This window comes from Falco peregrinus, chromosome 4, assembly GCF_023634155.1.
Source record: "Falco peregrinus isolate bFalPer1 chromosome 4, bFalPer1.pri, whole genome shotgun sequence".
NCBI lineage: Eukaryota > Metazoa > Chordata > Aves > Falconiformes > Falconidae > Falco > Falco peregrinus.
In genome coordinates, this window is record NC_073724.1 from 107,525,252 (window position 1) to 107,548,902 (window position 23,651).

General features: G+C 40.1%; 1 protein-coding gene across 1 annotated transcript in view; it reads right to left on the reverse strand.

The window, feature by feature from the left end:
* Positions 1–20,955, reverse strand: part of ARHGAP42 (Rho GTPase activating protein 42) — a 162,143-nt gene extending 141,188 nt beyond the window's left edge. The window contains exon 1 of the mRNA XM_005230550.4: positions 20,417–20,955. Within this exon, the coding sequence (XP_005230607.1) occupies positions 20,417–20,570 (154 nt within the window). The 5' untranslated portion in view covers positions 20,571–20,955. The remainder of the gene's footprint in view (positions 1–20,416) is intronic.
* Between the last annotated feature and the right edge of the window lie 2,696 nt (positions 20,956–23,651).

Consider the following 23,651-nt stretch of genomic DNA (forward strand, 5'->3'; position numbering starts at 1 on the left):
TTACGAACATACGACAACATTCTCTTGTTATCTTCCTGGCAGAGTGATATCCTTTAATTAATAATCTTACCATCCATTAGTACTAGTAGTGTTTATATTACAGCATGTGTAATGAGTTCTGAACTAACTATTATCACTCATGAACAAGACCTTGTCATTAAAACAGATAAATAATAACTAGCTTGTTTTATTACTCAACTCAGGCCTGGTCAAGAAACAAATAAAATACTAGTAATTATTTGAAACTGGGGAAAAGGAACAGAAATATCATTAATGCCACTCTATGAGTCCATGAGAGACCTACATTTAAACATTATGTACTGATTTTGTCTTACTACTTGACATCATCCCAAAACACTTGAGAAAGATACGGGAAAATGAGGTACGCATAGTAAGAAAGGTAAGAAAGTTAAACTAAACTGGTGAGAACATCTTGTTTAAAGGAACACGCTCACAGTCGTCAGCCTGAAAAAAAGACAACTGGGGAGCCGTAAGAGTTCTACAATATTACAAGCAGTACAGAAACTATGGCTATCTTTTCCGAAGTGAAAACAAAAAGCCATCTAACACAGCAAGAAGCAAGCTCAACACAAATACAGGCAATGCTTTTTCTTAAAACATGTAATTAAATCATGAAGCTCCCTGCCACCGGATGCTGTGGATATTAAAAATTTATGTGGGTTCAAGAAAGGACTAGACAAGTTCACAGAAGAAAAATCCACTGAGAGCTATTAAAGACATAACCCCTTGCTCAGGAAATCTTCAAGCCCCAAACCGCCAGAGGCAGCGGAAGCATCACTACATTCTGCCTGTTCTTATTCCTACCCTGGGCAGTCAGTGCTGCATGTGAGAGAAAAACAACTCACAGCAGAGCAGTCGCTTGTATCTAGAAACAGGATGTAACGCCAGATAAGCCTCAGGTCTGACCCAGCACAGTTGTTCTTATGCTCTTTGTAGGAAGATTTGGACACATATGTTTTGCAATAACTTGAATGTCTCAAGACACCGTTAGCTGATCACCACCATCTGCTAGCAGGAGGTTATCACTCTTATGGATGAGCCAATACGTCATCAAGAGTAAGCACTCTTCAGCCACCTACCTAGGGTCACCTATTTTGGGAACAGACAACAACAAAGGAGGAGGAACTGACTTAACACTGCAAAATTAAAGATCATGAAGATGTTCTGTCTTGTTGGCTGAACCATGGCAGACATCCTCCAGGGGATGAGTGATGATGGGTAGATGGAAGCTATATCATTAACTGCTCCAGAGCCAGAGGAAGTAGACCACTATGCCTTTAGTCACGCTACAAGGTTGTAATCCTTCTAGCAAGGCCTTGTTTAGTGATTTCTGCTATGAGGTACACAAAGTATAACTTTTAACAGCAAAAATAACTGCATTAATCAATAAATAGCTGACAAAAGTTGATTTAGGCTACCATTTGGGCTTCAATAAGGACTGATTATACAGCTTTACTCCTTTCATACTCTGTGCTTGCACACACATATTATCTTAACACTCTTCCTTCATATCTTTTCCTGACTTACTTCTTAGCATGAAGGCAGTCACTATGTGGACAACTATTCAATACTTGTTTTTTCCTCAGAGTTCAGTACTGCTTTCTCCTTTCTGCCTCCCACTATTGCATACTGCATACCATCCAAGTCCTGTAATGCACACAGAATTATCTCAGCCTTCATGGAAGCCAAGTCCAGGAAGGCAGTAAAAGAAGGGTATTTCTATGTCATATGCAGCATCATTACCCTATCTGACAGACAGAGAAGCTGAAAGCAAGACTGCCTAAGGCCACACACCAAACTGGTGATTAGGCAGACCCTTGTGGTTCCCTGCTTCATGCCCATTATTCCAGATGCCATTCCTTCAAACCAGGAGATGCTAACCAGAGCTGGAAAGAATGCAGCTCCTCACACTTCCCTGTCCCTACAAAAGCAGCAAGTTTTTCTTCCAACAGGGCATAATTTAAAAAAAAAAATAAAGTTGTAGATTAAAAGGAAAGAAGAAACCCCTAATTTCATTAAAAATAAAACAAAAAAAAAAAGCAACACAACCTTGTTTTAATCCATTTAAAGCAGCCCCTGCAGAATGCCCAGTTACTCCAGCTGCACTAGTTAGTGCTCTGTATCTGTTTCAAGTCAGTCTCCCAGAAAATGAGGAACACTCCACACACGAACAGGCTTACTTAAAACTCACTTGCTAAACTATAGTTCAAGCATCTTTCAAAAAACACACAAAAGAAGACTGAAACAAAACCAGGACAAAACAATTAATGTTTGCACAATTAAACTCTGATGTTTCTTAATCAGAACAGTTTACATATGAATAATTTTATTATAGGGGTTTTGCATATAACATGTTTCCATTAGTTTAGAGGTGCTGCAAAATTTTATTTTTCTTTTGCAAAATCATGTTAATTTCCACTAACTACGATTAATTCACACTAAGATTTCAATCTAACCTCATCATAGCTCAGTCTCAAGAATCAATATTCAGAGGAATATTGAAGAGACAGAAAATAGAGAGCTGCTTTGCTTGTACACAAGTTCTAAGGGAAACCTGGACAGGTCTCCTCCAAGAGAAATGGGAAAAACTCCTTCTTGAAAAATACAAACCCACACTGGAATAGCTGATAACTATGCTCTTGGAAAACATCCATCTTGTTTCCACACACAGTCAGTAAATCGTCAATAATTCACTGGGAGGATGAAGAAAAAACCAGAAATGCTCTGAGCCTGAACCAGTTACTTGTTATTAAGGTATTCATAAAACAAAATTTGGTGTTTAACCCTAGGCCTGTATTTTTAACCAAAGACTGACTGCAGAGTGCCCCTAACATCACCATAACATCATTCTCCCTTCAGCGTAACATAAGAAGTTGCACTTGGAACACAAGCTCTGCATAGCTCAGTTTGTTGGCTGGATGAATTGCCATTCCAGCTCATCTTCCTTTCCTTTTTCTCAATGAAAAGCAGCTTAAAGAAGTTGTAGATTTCATTTCAAAAGTCCAACAGCACTTAACATATTGGCTTCTCTATCCTCCATTTAACACAAGTGGGAACATTTCCATGAAGTTATAACTTTTCACAAAAATATGGGAAATCTTAGCAGGATTAAAACTAAACAAGTTCTGTAACTGGATGCAATTCTGAAATCATCAATTCTTTTAAAAACAGAACCAGAATTCTCTGTAAGGGAATTCAAGGAAGTTCAGAAAGAACTGTAAGGGAAAAAAAAAAAAAAATCAGCTAGGCAACATTTGATGTTCACAATGAGAAATATGAACCAAACAATCAGAGCACAAACATAGTAGTTTGGATTTTGGACACAATGCCTTCTGAGTACAATATTTTTTCTTTTCATGAGCATGTAAAACGCTTAACTTCAATGCATGGCCTTTTCAGAGCTCAATGTGTATTGACTGTAATGCTGTTTCATCTCCAGTTGAACATGTAAGTAAATATGAATCAATGAACAGCCTATGATCTTTGAATTACTCAAGAGACGGCATGAGCAGCCAAGTAAAACACCTTCTTCCCAAAACATTCATGTTAGCTTCCTTGAAATTAGCAAACAAAGCACATTAAAATATCAGCTGTGGGAGAAGAAAAACACAGCAATAGATAGGTGAGGTTCTTTTAATGTATTTATTTTTAATTATTTTATTTAAAATTACAAGATCCAATAAGTAGATGTTTTTACAGATATCTTTGGTTCTAACATGCAGGGCAATACATGGTTTCACCAAAGGAGTCAATTCTGTTTTGTTAATTGTTTCTGAATTAAGGATGCCCCAATCTACACATTGTCAAGACAGTCCATAGTGACTCCTTCTGACTGTTGCAATAGCTCACCTAATAAGGACTGTGATTCTCTGGCTCTCTAAATATACAGTGGATTATAACGCCTTTTATCAAGCCAATTATTCACAAAGACAGGCTTGCTAAATCCTTTTACAAGCATCTTTCAATACAAAACAATACTCCTAGGATTCACTTTGGACAGAAAAAAACCTAGAACACTGATATGATTGGAGCTACCTCAGTGCAAGCTGGTCATGCTCATTACTTAGTAGCAAAGAGCTAATAAGCTTTAACTTCGCTATCATACCCTCAAGCTAAATATATAAATTAATCTTGTGTGTTCTGCTGTCAATTTTCATAATGGCTGGAAGAGAAAATAAAAAAGATCACTGTGGGATATTAATGATAAACTGGGTAAAGACTGTGCTCTAAACTAGCGTGGGAAGCAGTAATCATAAATAATATGGATGAGAGAACTAACACAAAGTTTGACATAAATAGCCTTATTGAGCATTCTTTTCCTACTGGCTTGGAGGCCACCGAGATACATACACCATACACAGTTACTAAGAAAAAGCACCAAGTCCAACAAAAACTAGGACTTACAGTGCCGGTTTCTCAGTAATGACACTCAGGTTCTCAGGTTGCAGCTCCCCACACCCCCTCACCCTCCTTCTTTCTTCCTCCTCTTTCGAACACAAAAAATGAAATCTTCCTTCAAAGAAAAAATCCAGCAATGATCCTCAAAAGTTCTGCCTTAGCAATAAAATTTAGTAAAGTTTTCAGCTTAACAAGTCTTCTTGAACTGAATTCTCCAGTGGCTAAGAGATGATGCAGCTGCTAACCTTACTAGCTGGTATACACAGCTTCCCAAACTATACCTAACAAACTTATTTTAAAATTCATGGGTTTGTACTACTGAATGAAAAAAATAGAACACTTTTCTGAGTGTGAATAATAGTCAGATTCTCTTTTTCACCATCCCCCCACAGATAAACAAAGTAGAAGGGCTTGAGAGAATTTTGGCTTCTTAAGACTTGCAAGTTGAAGCTCTGATAACTCTCAAGTGTATGCCTAAAAGATTACTGCAAGAAAAATTAAACAAGAAGGCAGCAACAAGTACTTCACTCAGCTGCAGCTTCTTATAACAGAATCAAACTCTAGTAGATTTTCTGTATTATCACTTTTGACATTTCTCTTTCCTGCCAAGTAATTTCTTTCTGGATCTCAAAGGAGCCTTACTATTTATCAGAGCCATCAAAAAATCTGGAGATCAAATTGGAAAAAGGATGTTAACACTGAGTAACATATTTTGCTGCTGATATAGATGTTTATAATCAGCTTTTATTTTTTCCTTTCTTGAAAAGCAGAAGGATGTCACAACCTTAAATGTCAGGGAGGTAAGTAGGGGAAAATTAAGTTTAGGAAGCACACAGTAATGCACACAGGAAAAAAAAAATAACTACATTCACATACTGATGGGATTTACATTAGCTTTAATATTCTGGAAAGATCTTGGAATCACTTTAGACCATTCTCTTACAATGTCAACTCAATGATCAGCAACAGTCAAAATTACTAAGGTTTAGTATGGAAAAAAAAGCACGAAGCAGAAAATATCATTATTTCATGCGTTCACTCACGCCTTCAATATTTCATGAAGTTTCTTGCAATGCATCTCAGGAAGGGCACAGCTACCATAAGGAAAACACAAAGAAGGTTGACAAAGGACAATCAGAGGGACAGATTTGATTGTTTAAAAGCAGAAACTAACTAGACGAGAATTTTTCGGAGTAGCTGGGGAACAAAACCTGCAAGGAAGAAGAGAGAAAAGAAAGGTCTTTAAAAATAAAATCCAAACCACATGAACTCCAGGAGAGGCCATGCATATAGGTAACAGTTACTATTTCTCATAGAACAAAAATCGCCATCATTAGATAAAATAACCAAGCTGCAGGCATACAACAAAGGATGAACTTTTGACCCTGCAGTGCATATTGACACTGTGGAACTCCCCACTGGCTATCACAGACTGCTGTGAAGCCTAACAGGAAACCTGGATTCAAACCCAGGTTAGATGAAACCACTTCTGAAAAGAGGTTATTTGAGGACGCTTGGGGGAACTAGCAGAATGCTACCGCAATTTAGAGGTTCTCCGGGTCTGACATATTTTAGAAACTAAGTACTTTTGCACGGGTCACCGACTGGTCAGTTTTATTCTGGAGGTCTGAAGGCAACGTGACCGCAACCGATTGTGTTGAAACTGAAGAGATGCTGAAACATCTCTAAAGTAAAGCAGCCTCACAAAATCTGAACCCGTGTTTCAGTAATTATAGGACTTAATTACTGCATTAATTTGTTCCATAGGGAAACAAACAGGTTTTACAGAAGTGGAAAAGCTCTTATGTTCTATCATGTCAAGGTTTTTTGTTCGTTTCTTTAAGAAAACACCAACTTTTCATATACTTCACATCCTTTTAGAAGCAGAAACCAGCTTTTGGAGAGACCAAATGCCACATAGTAGCTCTTGGATCTCTCAAATAGTAAAACGACGATAAATCCCTCCTTCTAAATTTGTCTCAGAGAGGCACAAATACAATGAATAAGGAGTTCATGGGGTATCAGACTTCATATTTAAAGAGCCAGCACACTTAATGAAGTTTAACAAAACAGCATGACAAAATTTTTACTAGACAGTATGACATATTCTACTGAACAGATAAATATTATCTGAATAATCTTTTTAGCTTCAGAAAAAAATACTCAACTCCTTCTATGCTATTTTGTTACAAAGTACTAATCATCTGTTTTAAGATTCCTCCTTCTACATAAAAAAATGCCTTTTTTAAAGTAGACAAATCAAATCCAAACAACTTTATAAAAGTATTTAACACACTTACAGATCATAATTTTGTTAATGTCAATAATTTTAAATTAAATTTAAAAAAATTAAATATATATATAAAATATATACAAAATATATAGAAATTAAGATGGAAGTGAAATTCCCCTTAATACATAATTGCTGCTTAAATTACTCAACACATGCATATATACAGTAAAAGACAGGGCATACAAAATTACTATCTATACAGACAAAGATAGGCAGAAGTTAAAGATAAATCCCCCAAAACCACAGGCTTTGTTTTACTGTGGGACAACTGAGACAAGAAGAAAGCAAGAACTGGGCATTCAACTGGTCTAATTTTTTATCTGCCAAGAATTCGATATGCAGAAGCTCCAATTCCCACTGGCACAGAAGCTCAGAGTCCCTGTCCCTATTCACTGCACTCAGCCCCTCCTGCATATCCCACAAAGGGAAAGAAATTAAAAAAAAAAACAAAACAACAAAAAAACCCCAAAGATTTCAATCAATATGTTTGAAAACTAAAAAAAAATAATAAATAGGCAAACCCCCCAAAAAAAAATCAATCCACTAAAACATCACCCCCCAAGCCACTAGTGTTCACTAACAAAGAGTAATACTGCTGTCCTGTATTTCATTCCATTTGTACAAATATATTCTTGTTTAAGTGCCATTTTAATTTACAAATGGACAAGAGAAGTGTTTGTCAAAATATCATGAAATATCTTTGGGTACATTAAATGTTCAAAAAAAACCAGTGCAAGACTGGTACTTAACCCAGCAACACAGTAGCCAGTACTTCATAATGACTCCTCAAGACAAGTGACAAAAGCAGGCATGAAAATGTGTTTTTATTGTAAAATAAAGTCTTAAGCTGTATTAAAAACTGTAGCTTCTCACAGAAGACAAATCAAAGAGGCTCTGGAGTGCCAGTGATAACAGGAATTGTAACAGTTAGCGTAATGCATATTTTACTATCAAATTATTTGGAAACTGTCAGAAAGCTGGTGGAAAAGAAGATGTGATCTGCAACATTACTTTTGTAAATCTAAGATAATCACTACTCCTAGGGAGATTTGGGATATACTCCATTAAGACACAAGAGCAGAAGAACTGAATCAATAAAACAAAGAATCACGTCATTTCTGTGCTGTGGCAACGTAAATAAAATAAGAATAATCATATTTTTAACTTGCTGTATTTCAACTTCATAGAGAAGGCACTAAACAGAACAGTTACCAATACTGTGCAACACAAAAATCAGAAGCTCTTCAGTTTGTATGTAATCGAAGGAAGCAAGTGGATCCTGTGAATCTGTGGGCTACTTAGACCAGAGACCAATTTGCTTCTTGGAGTACACAGGAAAAAGAATGGGGAAATTGTGCCTGTTAGAAAACGTGTATTTTTTCACTTTCCAATGAAACCTGAATAAAGAAATGCTAAACCAATGACTTAAACAAGGCGTCAACGTTTTCATCTTCCATTCTGCAATCTTGGGATAAACAAAACGTGGTAAGACTTTGCTAAGTATCATCTCAGTTCCCTTCCCCACAGGCAAATGAGTTGTGGCATAATGGCTAGGGTGCAGATGATGGCATCTTCAATGAGCTAAGCAAAAAAAGTTACAGCTGAAGTGCAACTCAAAAAACCTGCCTGAATGTATCAGGAAGTCTCTCGGCATACAAAGATTTGGCTATATAAACAGGAAATGCACTGCTGTGCCTACACCCTGCTTCATAAAATGAAATATTTTGGATTTCTCATGTGACCTTAGGCTCCCAAACAGCATGAAGATGCAGCGGCTCTAAGCTCACACAGCAAAAAGCCAACCATACCAATTGTATTTGTGAGAAAACGTCATTAAGTATATTGCCAAGCCTTACATTTATGCCTACAAGAATTTGCTTGGAGACACACTTCTGTGGTTTTAAATCAGTGTATCTGTCTATTTCCCGATTAAACCAGTCTTGGTAGTAGATGAAAAAACAATGTATAAACAAGAACTGTGAGAATTTTAAGATGTTTGAAGTACTTCAGACAATCTGTATCTCAAGAGGCTAACAAAGCTAAGCTTGTAACCCCACTTCCCTAACATTAAGGAACTTTCAGAAATGTTAACTTTGCTATCTTTACATACATAGCATAGCAAGCTGAACTGAACATATTTATTCAGTGTCCATATATATGGAAATAAAGGTAGTATTACCATCTTCAACTGTTTGGTTTTGTTTCAATGTATATTTGCACATGCATGTATAAACACTAAAATATGCCATGCAGTCTAGTATCCAAAACTAAGAAGGGAAAAGAAAAGAAGAAGAAAAAAGCACACACTTAAAAAAAAAAAAGCCAAAAAACCCACCAAAACCACCCTCCCAAGACGGTTGTTACAGCATAACACCTCCATTTCAAATCACAATGATGACACAAAGTAAGGAGAGTACCAGAAGGAACTATCTGACCATTTTAAAACGTGACAAACATTAAACTATAAAACATCTTAAGGATGTATTCTTTCTAGATTTCAAAGTTCCACACAGACATGTACATTCAAGTAATGTAAACTTGAAGACTTGAAAGCAGACTGAAAATATTTCTTTCTAAGACAACAAGGAACCAATACTATCAACAAGATTAGCTACCATTCAACAGGAGTTTCAGGACTTCAAATCCAACAGGTCTAAGTGAACGGGGCTGTACCAGGCCATGGGGGGAGGGAGTTAAAAAAAAAATAAGCCAACAGTTTAAGAGTTTCCAACAATAAAAAGTCCATCACAGTCTTCAGGAAATATCTTACTAACTTTTACAGCTGGATGTTTCTAATCAATTTGTATAGCTTCTACCAACACTTGGATCTTCATATGCCTTCATCTGTTAGATAGAGAAACATTCCATCAAGATTCTTTTCTGTGATATAAATAAATGTTTAACCTTCTCTTCAGATTAAGCAATTGCAAAAAACATATACTTTATGGTGCTTGTGGTTTCTAAGGAGCTTGAGCATTTTCATATGCTTTTCATATATTCAAAGATCTTCTCTCACTTTTCACAATTTTCCAGCATTCTCCTGAAAACAAGCAGCAGAACCAGACTCAACACCCATAAACACAATAAATATAGGCAATATCCATAAACCCCTTCCACTTATACTTACAGATATCATACGTTTCTGGCGTCTGTCAGCCTGCAAGCCCACAGAAAGACAGAATCATTCAGGCTGGAAAAGACCTTTAAGATCATAGAGTCCAACCATTAACCTAGCACTGTTAAGTCCACCACGAAACCACATCCCTAAGTGCATGTTCAGCTTATTAAATGTACTCATCTTCCTCCTCCGCTAACCAACACTGACTATGAAAAGTAGTTAACTGGCCTGTAGGCAGGCCACATTTGCTACTTCTTGATTTGTTGAAAAGGTCCCCAAACAGACTATACATGGGCAACAAAGAGTGACATTTGCTGTGATTCTAACAATTTTCAACTTTCGGAAAAGAAAAGCAAGTTTTCCAACACAGAAGTCTCACCATACTTTTTAAAAACAAAAAGCAGCAGCAAGCAAATTCTCTCTAAAAACTAAAGCAAAGCACTGGCAGTCATCAAGGAGAAACAATGTTGAGAAAAGTGCATTCACTTTCTTGCTACTTCAGTGGTATGGAATTACATCACCTAATTTATGAAATTAAGGGAATAGATCCTAATATACATTCTGTACAATATACTCAGATACTAATTCCTAGATGGAGATTTATGAGTCAAAAAACATCTCTTTAGGCATTCATGATGCTTAGGAAGCTGCACTATTTTTTCCAGTTTTACCAGCAGACTTGGACAATAATTGGACTGAAATGGGGGGGGATGTGTCAGGAAAGTAGCACTAGTCATATTGCATTTCAGTAAAAGTATGTGCATATGGTTAATAAAAAATGAATACACCCAAAGATTATTTTAATCCATCTTACTTTGTTGTGGCTTAAACCAAGTCCTGTTTAACCAGACTGTTACCAATGGAAGGTAGCAATTCTTTTCCTCAGGTCTGTTTTCAACTATTGCACCTCTGCCTAGCCTCCGCAGTCTGGCTTCTCAAAGCACAACTCAGTTGGAGAATCCAAGCTGTAAGATAGTGTGAAATACCAGTCCCCAACTCTTGAAGGCACTGACTGACAACTATTAGTAAGCTTTTTATATGAATAACACAGCAGCTGACACAATTCACAAAAGCATTAAGTACACAAAGCAAACTAGAATCTTTATTATGTTAACTGTACTTTCTATTAAAGAGGCATTAGAACCTTTTTCTTTATGCTAAAACAGACTTTACAGAAGTATGGAAGTTACTACAGCTTATGTTAGAAGGTATCAGAAGGATAGCACCCAGAGGGACCTCGACAGGCTTGAGACGTGGGCCTGTGTGAACCTCATGAAGCTCCACAAGGCCAAGTGCAAGGTCCTGCACATGGGTCAGAGCAATCCCAGGCACAAATACAGGCTGGGTGGAGAACGGATTGAGAGCAGCCCTGAGGAGAAAGGCATGGTGGTGTTGGTGGACAAAAAGCTCAACGTGACTGGGCAATATGCACTTGCAGCCCAGGAAGCCAACTGTATCCTAAGCTGCATCAAAAGAAGCACGACCAACAGGTTGAGAAAGGTGATTGTCCCCCCTACTCTGCTCTCATGAGACCCCACCTGGAGTGCTGCATTCAGCTCTGGGATCCCCAACAAAAGAAGGACATGGACCTGTTGGAGTGAGTCCAGAGGAGGGCCACAAAGATGATCAGAGGCTGGAGCACCTCTCCTATGAAGCCAGGCTGAGAGAGTTGGGGCTGTTCAGCCTGGAGAAGAAAAGGCTCTGGGGAGACCTTACAGCAGCCTGCCAGTGCCTAAAGGGGGCTTTTAAGACAGATGGGGATCGATTTTTTTGGTTGGGCCTGTAGCAACAGGACAAGGGGATAATGGCTTTAAACTGAAAGAGGGTAGATTTTCATTAGATATGAGGAAGGAATTCTTTACTGTGAGGGCGGTGAGGCACTGGCACAGGTTGCCCAGAGCAGCTGTGGCTGCCCCATCCCTGGCAGTGCTCAAGGCCAGGCTGGACGGGCCTTTGGGCAACCTGGTCTAGTGGGAGGTGTCCCTGCCCGTGGCAGGGCGGGTGGATGTTCTTTAAGGTCCCTTCTAACCCAAACCATTCTATGATTCTATATAGATAAGATACAACTAGGAAAAGGCTTTGTGGCAAACACCCAAAAAGAGGAATGTCGATATTATTTGAGGACTAATGTTGAGACCAATCTGATTTAACATTTCCACTCTGACTTTGGAAGAGCTTGGCTGCTACCACAGAGCAGGGAGGCATTACTGACAGAGAACACTGGACTCCCATCTATGAAAAGGAGGGGAAAAGAAGGAAAAGAAAAAGCAGTGGGGAATAGAAGAAAAATGTTTGAAGTGTCCTCATCTACAAGAAACCAAAGAAGAAAGATTTTCCTAAAGCACAGAAGGCCAAGAATAATCAAAGTAAGAGGCTTATTTGTCCTTGTAATTCTACAGGATCAAATCATAGAATATCAGGTTGGAAGGGACCTCAGTGATCATCTTTCTATTGCTACCCGTTTTATTTTTCATCATGATTATTTGACTTGAAGGCTCTCTACAGAGGAAAAATAAACCTGCTGGTGATACCTACTTTCACTTACGTAGTATCTTTCAGGGAACAAGAGTACCTCTGCAAAGAGACACTACAATGCACATGTGACATGCTAACCTCTCTCCTGTAAGCAACCTGCAAAATATCAAGCAACATCAGCAGCAGTACCAACTATTCAATCTAAGCATTGCAGCACCTTCTATCCTGCTTTGAATGTTAAACTAAAAGAAGATAAGACTACTGAAGACACACCGAATTTCCATACTATTTTCCCATGCCTGAATAATACTAAACAAAACACCAGCACAACAACAACATGTTGTTTAAGCTCTTGGCATCCTGTGAAATACGAGTTTGCGTAATTCAGGACAGTTGGAAGTTACCAACTTAAATCACTTCCCTGATCTTAAAAATGATACTGTAACATAGCCCAGAGTTCATAACATGCTGTGAAATATATTATCTTTCTAATGAAAGTTATTTGCACTTCACAGGGTGCCAACAGGAGGTTAGATTACTGCCCAACAGTACTCCAATGTCATATTAATATGGAAGAAGGTAAAGATATTTTTCTTCAGTTTAATATTTACTTCATTGCTACTGCTTATAAGATTCCAAGACTTTTTCACCTTTTAATCATACACTCGAGGAATCCATAGCACCACATAGTCAAAACAACGTAAACACCGATTTCTTTTAATGATCAGTGTTCTCACAGAACATGAACAAAGAACTATCCTGTGAACATTATTATATTACTTTTGTTTCCCCTACTTTTACTTCTCAACTCCTGAACACTTAAAAGCAAATTCAAAGAGAATTAGAAAAAAGCTACTAAAATGACAAGAAATGAGAGAAGCTCTTAGAAGAGAGGATAAGAACAGTTTGTTCAGTCTAGCAAAAGGATGTGATTATTCCCCAAGCAAATTCAAGTAAACAGCAGTACAGAAATGTTGAGTGAAAGGAAAATGAGCATAAACAAGTTTGAATTTCCAGAGTAAGTTTATTTTTAATGAGTTACTCAACCCTCAGAGTAACAAGGTTCTAGAACAGCCTTCTAGCAGAAACAGTAAAGATAAAAAATGTTTTTAAAATGGAGTTTGACAAGTAGGGATTTCATGATGTTACACTAGCAGGAGACTGGATTTAACAAAGGAAATCCATGATACCCAATTCTCCTATATTCTGAATTTATTTATTATTACAGTTTTGAGACTACAGGAAAAAAATCAGAAGACAAAGACATAGCACTGTTTTACATATCATTCAGTAGAAAGGACGACTGCATTGTCCTCTGTATTTTTCAAAGAGGATGGATATGAAATTATTTACTATTACAGGAAACTGCAAATGGCTGTAGCACTTCTGCCCACATAAACCCAAGAGATCTGTACAAGTTCAGTGACCACAGCATCATATTTTCCATTGTAGTAAAGACAATATTCATGAAGCAGCTGGTCTCTTATTAATAGAATTCATTTATCTTATTCACAGCAAATGAAGCACTTAATAGACAACATGCCAGCAAGCCCATTAGGAAACAGATTAAATTTGATCGTTTCAGAAATCAGTTTAAAAGTTTGAAAATCCTTATTTAAAAAATTGCATATTTTCTTAAAGCAGAATTGTCATTTCATATGGTATTTGAAACTCATACCCAATCCTTAGGTAACCTGAGGTAATCAGATTACAAAATTTCTCTAAAGAATACCTGTTTCAATACAAAAACACAAGAACATCCATGTTGAGCTATTCAAGGACTTCATTAACACAGTAGTTGTCACAGAGTACGGGAACTCACTTGCAGGGATTCTTGGTTCAAAATGAATCATGTGATAGAAAATACTGCGCTCTGTAACAGTCCACCACATACTAGTATTTGTTTTCTCCATATATATTTAGCTAAAGATAACATGATAAGAGACTGCAGCTGCTTAAACACTAGAGAAAGCAATTAGGCTCCTTCTCTGGCCAAGAACCAGCTTATCATTGGTATCTCTGCATGAAAGGCTGAACGCAGTTGGAATTGTTTTTGAGTTACATCCCCAATCCATAGATAACTTAGACATCAGCAGAAGTTGAGCAGGACAGCACAAATGCCTGTCAGAAGTAACAGAACAACAAGGGAGCAGATGACTTCAAAACATTAATGCCAATTACTGAATTTCAACTTCCTTTTAATGGAAAACATTGGGGGTTTTTTGTCAATTGCTAAGGGAATCAAGTATTTAGAGACAATGAAATGTAACCTGTTGTAATGCCCTGCCTCTCATCCAACCCTAACACAATGAGTCCAGTTCAGTTTAATATCTTTATCAATGATCTGGATGAGGGAATCAGGTGCACCCTCAGTAAGTTTGCAGGAAACACCAAGCTGGCCAGGAATATTGATCTGCTTCAGGGTAGGAAGGCTCTGCAGAGGGATCTGGACAGGCTGGAGTGATGGGCCAAGGCCAATTGCATGAAGTTCAACATGGAGAAGTGTCAGGTCCTGCACTTGGGCCACAACAACCCCACGCAACACTACAGGCTTGGGGAAGAGCGGCTGGAAAGCTGCCTGGTGGAAAGGGACCTGGGGGTGCTGGCTGACAGCAAGCTGAACATGAGCCAGCCGTGTGCCCAGGTGACCAAGAAGGTGAACAGCATCCTGGCTTGTATCAGAAACCGAGTGGCCAGCAGGACAAGGGCAGGGATTGTCCCCCTGTACTCAGCACTGGTGAGGCCGCACCTCTAATACTGGGTTCAGTTTGGGGCCCCTCACTGCAAGAGGGATGTAGAAGTGCTGGAGCGTGTCCAGGGAACGGCAACGGAGCTGTTGAAGGGTCTGGAGAACAAGTCCTATGAGAAACAGCTGAGGAAAAAGCATAGAGAAAAGGAAGCTCAGGGGGACCTTACCACTCTCTCCAACTACCTGACAGGAGGCTGTAGCGAGGTGGGGGCCGGTCTCTTCTCCCAGATAACAAGCAACAGGACAAGAGGAAATGGCCTCAAGTTTGGCCAGGGGAGGTTTATATTGGATATTAGGAAAAATTCCTTCACCAAAAAGGTTATCAAGCATTGGAACAAACTGCCCAGGGAAGTGGTTGAGTCACCCTTCCTGGAGGTATTTACAAGACATGTAGACGTGGCACTTAGGGACATGGTTTAGTGGTGGACTTGGCAGTACTGGGTTAGCAGTTGGACTTGATCTTAGAGGTCTTTTCCAACCTAAATGATTCTATGATTCTACGATGATTCTATGAAAGGCAAGTTACGCATTTTTGTATTATAGGACTAAAACAACTAGAAGCAATGTTTTCAAAGGCAACATGAGTTATTTCTGAAATTCTCACTAGCATGCTATACTTTTACAACTCCATGTTCACCATCATTGTATCACATAAGGAATATGAAGAAGCTAAAATCTAAATTAATAAAAGAGAATGATTACTATCAAACTTCAGCAGTTATTATTCAATGAACTCAGTCCTGCTCCAGTTAGAATCTGGAAAAGACATTGTAAAGATACAATCTCATGAAAATATGTGAGGCCAGGATATCTGGGAAAATGCATCTCTCTGGAAAGATACAAACAGCTTGGGGTTTTTTACATGAAAAAAATTCCCAGGAGAGATAACAAGATCACAGGTTCTTCTGCTGTAATTTTGTCTTTTTTTTTTTTTTTTTCCCCAGCCAGCTAACCCCAAAATTTTCATACATATAGACATCACTGTATTTTTATAATTAGGTTTATGAGAGAAGAAAATCATCCCTGAAAACTGTATGCCAAAACAATTTCAAGACAGTCTTTTCTGTTTGGAATTTCTATAAAACCCTGGTAAAAAATACCCCCTCACACTCCCCACAGAAGATGGTATTTACATCTCGTGTCTGTTTCTCCACATGTTAAGTAGGAAAATAAACTATCGCAATTGCTACTAAATTACAAATTCCTAAAGATAATCTGTTGAATCTTATTTATATGACAACATAGCTCTATATTACTGTTTACATCACAAAAAACACACTCAAAAAAGTTACAGCATTACTTAAAACAGCTGCAAATCCACTGAACTTTCAACCTTTCAACCCAAAACGTATGTAGTTCGCATCTTTGAGTAGATGAACTTGTTGCTAAAATAGGACAACATGGAGAGGAAGGCCTCAAAAATCAAGGTGAAAAGCTGAAGGCTTCTGCAACAGCAATAAGCCATGATATCACCTATACAAGATGCAAGTTACTTTTTTGGATTGTTTAATACAATATTCATTAACTTTGGCAGAACAGTAGGCCTATTATGGAAACTAAAAGCATACAAGTAATTCTATAATGAAATTTCCTATATAATCTATATGACAGCACCCTTGTTTAGGCTGCTTTTTCACAAAGCAACTACAAAGTACACTACTGGCAAAAAGTACAGGAAGAATAGACTTGATGTTTTAATTGAAAACAATCTGGAATCAATGAGAAGGAAAAATTTCTATTTTGCTTCAGGAGTCCAGCCACAGCTGGACCTCACTATGTGAAGCATTTAAGCATATGCACTTTAAACACTCATCTGAAAGAACCATTAAATTAGGTGCTGGAAGAAGTTATGAAATCAACAATTACTTAATGATCAAGAAGGCCAGTTGTAGATATTTTTTTCTAAGACATTTGTGGGTTTTTTTCCTAATTCGTAAGTTAACAACAAAGAAACCCTCCTCCAGGTGCAAAGAAAACTATATACTACTACTTAACTGTGCCTACACAGAGTTAAACCTCTGTTGAAAGATAACTTTTTTAATATAATAGGAACACCTATTATATGCATAAGCTAAGCCTTTCAAGAGATAGTAATGTATTTAGTACCTCAGCTGATTTGAAAAAGAAAACGTAGCCTTACTGCAAATACTAATTGTAGGACAAGGCTGAAATAGTCACAATGGCCATACAAAAGTAATGTTGACACCTAACTGAACTGGACCATATAATCTGTGCTCTCCTAGGGTACTCCCAGAGTCTTACATATTTAGAAAGAGAAGGAAACTGTGCAAAAAACACTAGGAAAAGGCTGCTGAGGATTTTGTATGAATCCTATCACTATCAGTTCTCACCGCATTCACAATAAACTGCTGCTTCATGGAACACAGTATTACAGCTCTGCATAACTACTTCGGAAAGCAGCACTCCTCAGAACGAATGCAGTAAAACCACACTAAAATAAAGTCTGACCTTACCCTGGGACCACTCCAATTAAAATGCAAAATGTTTGCATACTACAAGAAGCATATCTCTTCTTCCTTCAATTTATGTGGAATCTCCTGTCAGGTATTTCTAAACATTGCCTTTTTACAGTAGCTTCTTAGACACTGGACTGTGCACAAATTAGTATTCTGTAACTTTTATAACATAGAAGTTTAATTCCACCTGAAAAACAGCGCACGTATTGTGGTTTCATATAGTATCTTATATTTAGGCAACTTAAAAAATATTCTAGTATTTTCTAATCATATTGAGCCAGCTTCACTGTCTCTTCCCTAAACATGGGCAGGAAGGACACGTTCCAAAACTCATTTCCACTGAAGCTCTGCAGCACAGTCTAGATTTTTCCCCCAACAGAACAGATCCTCCAAAATGTAGGTAAATGAAAAATCCCAGATCACCTAAAGAGATAAAACATCGAAATAATGCCTATTTTTCTCCAGGGCCTGTAGGTTATTAGATATTCAAAGATCAAATCATAAGAGTTCATCTCTGACATCAACTACTTACTCTCCTGTTTGATTACATTTTCAATGACAAAAAAAAAACCCACACACACACACAAAGCCTTGCACAAGTATTTCACACTCCACTCATTTTAAAGCTGAGTAGCTAGTATGTTTTAAGGAGTCAGAAGTTCTCTCTACGAAATATACGATAGCACTACTTGCTGTAACAGGTACACTGTCTTTGTAGCATCTACACCAGAGTCTGTACAGCATGAAGCCAGGTTTTCTACTTGGTTGAGAAAAATCCAGACACAGACACCTCCCCAGTTATCCTAACACAGGAACGAAGGCAGTATGCTGCGCAAAGCATGGTAATGAAACTAAGGGATCTGAAGTGAACAAAAGGAGAAATATTTCTTACTACACTAGACAAGACCTTATTTTCCGAAGGCTAAAAGACACTATAGCACAAAGCATTTTAAAGTTGCACATAGAATACAATAAGCATTGTGTCAGACACAATAACATTTGAAATAAAAAGTTCTAAAACATCAGGAGAACTCACAAGTTAATCATTACTTGAGACAGAAATACTGCTTCTCCTCAAAGAGAGAGAAAAATGTTAAACATGTAGATAGATGTAGGGTCTAAATTAGCAACGACTCAAAAGTATTCTTCACAAAAATTCCTTCAAAAAAACAATACTCCTTCTACAGCAAACTGTCTTTGATGACTTAAGAAGAAAGTTATATTTGTTCGAATTTGATCTGAAATAAAAAGCAGTCAATTTCCAGTGCTAGTCCAGGTCAAAAAAAGTACCCATGTGGCATCCTAACCTATCATTACTATTTGTGCATACCATCTTACAGGACCAGGTTTGCAACAGTAATTTTTTATTAAACTTACATTTTACCACTTAAAACAAGCTCAAGCCTCCTGTTTCATGGAGAATGCTTTTTAGCAAAGAGAAACTTAAGGTATGACTAAAAACCAAACCTCTTTGATCTCAAAGAATAATGTACCATTGAGTTTTTAGCTATATATACAGACAGATTTTCTATGCATTCTATCACCTCACATTCTGTGGCCATGGATACATGAATTTATTGAATTTAATACAAAGTAACATAAGATGCTAGATTTGTATCCAGCTACTCACAACAACAGAGATGTCTCCAGAAATACATGCACTTAATGAAAAAAGTCTTAAAAAGACAGTAGCTGCTTTATGTAAAAACAATGCTGCAAACAAACTATACACAGTTGATGCACGAACAAGAACGGTTAACATTCAATCCTACTGTTGGCTAAACAAAATCTCCGAAATTTGACCTCCTAGCCCAGGTAAAGAAACAAACTTTGGGTTTGGACTCCGGGTTAGCATCAGTGTAGGTTTCTCATGAGCTAAGAAGCTCACAGTAACACCTGTTCCCTGTTCACATAAAAAGCAGCATTGCTGTGCTTCATCCTACTAAAAAAAAGCATACCATGTCAATGTGGCAGATATTTTTGAGGATTAAAGTGATTCTTTTCCTCGAACATCTCATGTTGCAGCGCGAGAAGCTGTAAATTACTTCCTTGCTCTACCTGAAGGAAAGCTCTGGGTAACAGGTAAGAGAGATCCTAGGTGACTTCAAGACAAGAAGTAGGTGGCAGAGTCACAGGAGAGGAGGGCAAGCCCAGTCGCGCAATGCTCACGGCAATTGCTAGTTTTCACTCGATGCTTTTCAAAGCGTGAGGGACGTTTTCATGCCCTGCGAAGCTGTCAGCTCACAACTCACAGAGCTTTAAAAAAGCACAAAACTGTTCACCCTTGCCTGTTCTTCTCTTCTTTCAGAATCTTTCAAAATACATAAAAGTTAATCTACTACATCAGGATGGGGGGGGGGGGGAAGGGCAGGGGGGGGCAGGCGGGATGTAAAGGTGTGAGAGAAACTCTCTTTCACATGGATTCACTTCAATGTCTTGCTTTGCTTTTGGAGATTTAGGGACATCTCCGTTACCTAAAGATACCTGAGCACGGCCGACGCCCCAGGCCGAGCCCCCCCCGGCAGCACTGCACGCCTGGTCCGTACGGCGCTCTACAGGGCGACATTCAGCGCCCAAGCCCTCGCCCCAGTCCCCGGCGGGACCCCGTGCCCCGGCCGCTGCCCCGGCCCCGCCGGGGAGGGTGCGGCAGGGCCCCGCGCCGCCCCCGCTCTCCCGGGAAACCCACCCAGCCCCGCCGCCGGCCGGGCGAGGCGAGGCGAGGCGAGGCGGAGCGGCGAGGGAGAGGGGGAGAAAGTTGACGAGGCGCTTTTCCGCGGCCGCCGGCAGGGGAGCCCGCTCCCGGCGCCCATTCAAACAAAAGAAGCCCCCTCGCCTGCCCGCCGCCCCCCGGCTCCCCCGCGCCCCGGCCCCGCCGCCCGACTCACTTCGCAGGGCCCCGATGAGGAGGCTGCCGTCCTTAATCAGCTCCTTGATGAACTTGTTCGTCCTCTCCAGCTCGATCTCGTGACACTTCAGGCGCTCCCTGAAATCCGGGCTGTCCAAGTAGGAGTCGCTGAACTCCAGCGTGGGCAGCCCCATGGCAGCGGCGGAGCGGCCGCAGCCCCCGGCCGGCGGCGCAGAGGCGGGCGGCTGAAGGAGGGCCGCGCCGAGAGACGGCGCTGAGGGCACAGGGGAAAGCGGGGCAGAGGCGAGAAGCGACTGCCGTCCCGCTCCGCCTTCCCGGAGAGGCTCCCGACCCGCTGCACCGGCGCCCGCCGCGCCGGCGGCGAGGCAGACGGCCCTTGGCGGCGGAGGCAGCGCGCTCCGGTCGCTGTCACCCAGCTACATGCTGTCCCGGGGCACCGCGGGCTCCCAGCGCCGCCGCCGCTTCCGGCAGCGCTCCCTCTTCCTCCCTCCCCGGCCCTAACTTCAGAGCGAACCTCCCCCGGCCCGGCCGAGGACGCCCTCCTCCCGGCGCGGCATGCTCACACGCCGGGGACGCGGCCCGGCAGTGCCCGCCCCTCGCTCGCCGCCGCCCCCTCCGCTGTCGGCCGTCCCGCGGCGGCGCGGCCGGGCCCTGGCCCGGCTCGGGGTGCGGCGGAGGGGCGCGGACGGCCCGCACGGTCCGGTGAGGGCCGGCGCTCCCCCTCGCTCTACCTGAGGCGTTGGGAGGCCCAGGGGAGGGAGGATCCACCTCAGGGGCCGGGAGGCTTAGGGCTGTTTAGAACCCTGCGCTTGGAGGAGGCCGGTTTATGTCAGCGGCTGGGGTGGAGGGAGCAGCCCGCCTTCGCTGGGGGCGACAGCGGCCAGCCCGGTGTCCACTACAGCGAGAGGAGCGGAGGGTGCTTGGGCCTCAGGCAGTCAGCCCCGGCGTGCCTGCTGTGCCGGGGGATCCTCCGTGAGAGCCCAGCGCGGCCCTGGTCAGCCTGCCCGGTGGGCCTGTGCGGGCCTGTGGCGGGGCAGTGCTCCAGGAGAGGTGGGTGGTGAGAGGAGAGAGCGGGATGCAAAGGAGGAGGAGGCGGTGGAGACCAAGGAAATACAAAAGATAGGAACATCCATGTTCTGCCTTGGCACTGGGATGCTGTACCAGGATAGCTGAACCAAATCCACCCTAAAGAGGAGCATCAAGAAACTGCGAGCCCAGTTACCACAGGAAAGTTGTTACTTTCCAAGTACATGAGTGGGCTTATCTCAGTAAACAGAAGCACTTTGGAATATTCTTGTATGTTTATCTGGAGTGGTTTTTTCCAGATGTACAGTGTCAATATGCAAGTATGTATACAAATGTACGTGCTGGGTTTGAGGAGAGCTGTCTGTAAACACAGCTTCAAGTCAGCAACAGCTACATTGGAGTACCTCAGGACAGCCCACCTCTTGCCAAAAATATCTTTCAAAAAGACGGTGATGCTCCCCTGTTGGCTGTGCACACACTCCTACAAATCATTCACAGTCTCCATATTTACACAACTCAACACGAAAGTGGAGGAAGGCTCAAAGCCCCTGCGTGTTGTAGTTCCTTGATGCAATTTGTGCTCTTCACACTTCTTAACCCTGCATTAAAACTCACTTCTTCTTATTCACAATAGATTGTTGTGTCAGAAATGCAGAAAAGAGGCTGCAATTTCTAACCACATGGCCTGTAGAATTTGTTGAAGTGAAAAAAAAAAATATCTCTTTTTTTACAAGGTTGGAACTTCTTGGCCACAGGACTAACTCTGAGCTAGCTGTCAGTGTTGCTACTAATCGATCCATTGAAGACTTTTAATTCACAGTGATCACAAAACTCTGTTCATCAATGTGTCATCTCAGACAAATTCTTTTTCTAATAATAGGAAGAATAAGACTGGAAAGGACTGTTGGGTTAACAAGTTTGTTTCCTTGATTTTTCAGATAATAGCATGTAATCTCAATTGTAAAATAATAAACCTCATTTAAAATCCAGTTGAACTACTGGAAGGATGTTCCAAGTAGAAATTTTCTGATTATTAAAAACCTAATTTTAAGCCTACATATATTCACAGAGTAATTTTAGACACGTTTGTTCTTTCTTCAGCATTATCTGTAGCTGAAAAGATTCTTTGCCTTCTACCATGTATATCTTCATTGATGTAGTTCTAGAATGCAAAAATATAATCTCTAAGCCAGCTAAATAAATCAAAGCTTTATGTCATAAAATAAAATATTAATTTCCTTCCTTATTATCATAGTTCTTGTCTAGATGTCTTCAAGTTTGGTTTCATCTTACTTGATCATGGTTTACTGAAATTATACACAAGACCTTGTTTAGCCATGTTAGTGACTACGCTGCTGTGCTAAACACCTTTGATAAGAATTATATTTGTCTATTTCATGGTGAAATTATTTCTGTGGCTTTGCTAAGTCACTTAGATCTTTCTTTTCCTCTTTTTTCAACCAGCAGGTTCCAAAGTTAGAGCAGAGATATTCATTGGTTGCAAAAACAAGTACTTAGCATTTTAGTTCAGAGTAATTATTCTGGTAATCAGGATGACTCATTTCTTACTATATAATGATCTCATCTTCAGAAGTTCCATAACCACATTGCTGCTTTTCGTATACAGGATCATGAATGGAAATATTAATGAGACCAATACTAATAGTGTACTCAGTAAGATTAACTAAGAACTTCCCTCTAGTCTGACATCCTTCCTCCAAGTAACTTGCCATTATCCATTTAATGGGTTCTGCATGCTTCTCAGAACAACCCACACCTTTCTTAGCTGAACTGAGAATCTCCCAGCATGCAGTGTATTGAATATCCTGAAAAATCGTACTAGTTCACATGTACTGTTCTTCCCTTTCCTTAGAAAAAGCTGTTATTTTAAAAGAAATATATTTGTTAAGAAGGATCTTTGTTTCATAAAGCAATATGTGATCAGATGTTCATCCAACCCTACATTATCTTCCACAGAGAAAAGGTTTTTAGTTAACCTGTGAGCTTAAAGAGCATTTATGGCTGCATCTGGAGGAAGATATAGTAAATGAGTGATTTGGCATACCTGCATAGGGGTTAACTTGATGAAAAACTTGATGAAAATCTTGATGAAAAGGTGTCTTAGTATGTGTTTTGTGTTGGAGTTAGGTAGAACCATGTAATTTTTTGCTTTCTAGAAAACGCAAGGTATTTGAAGGTACATTTGGGAAGTGTAGAAAGGTTTAAGC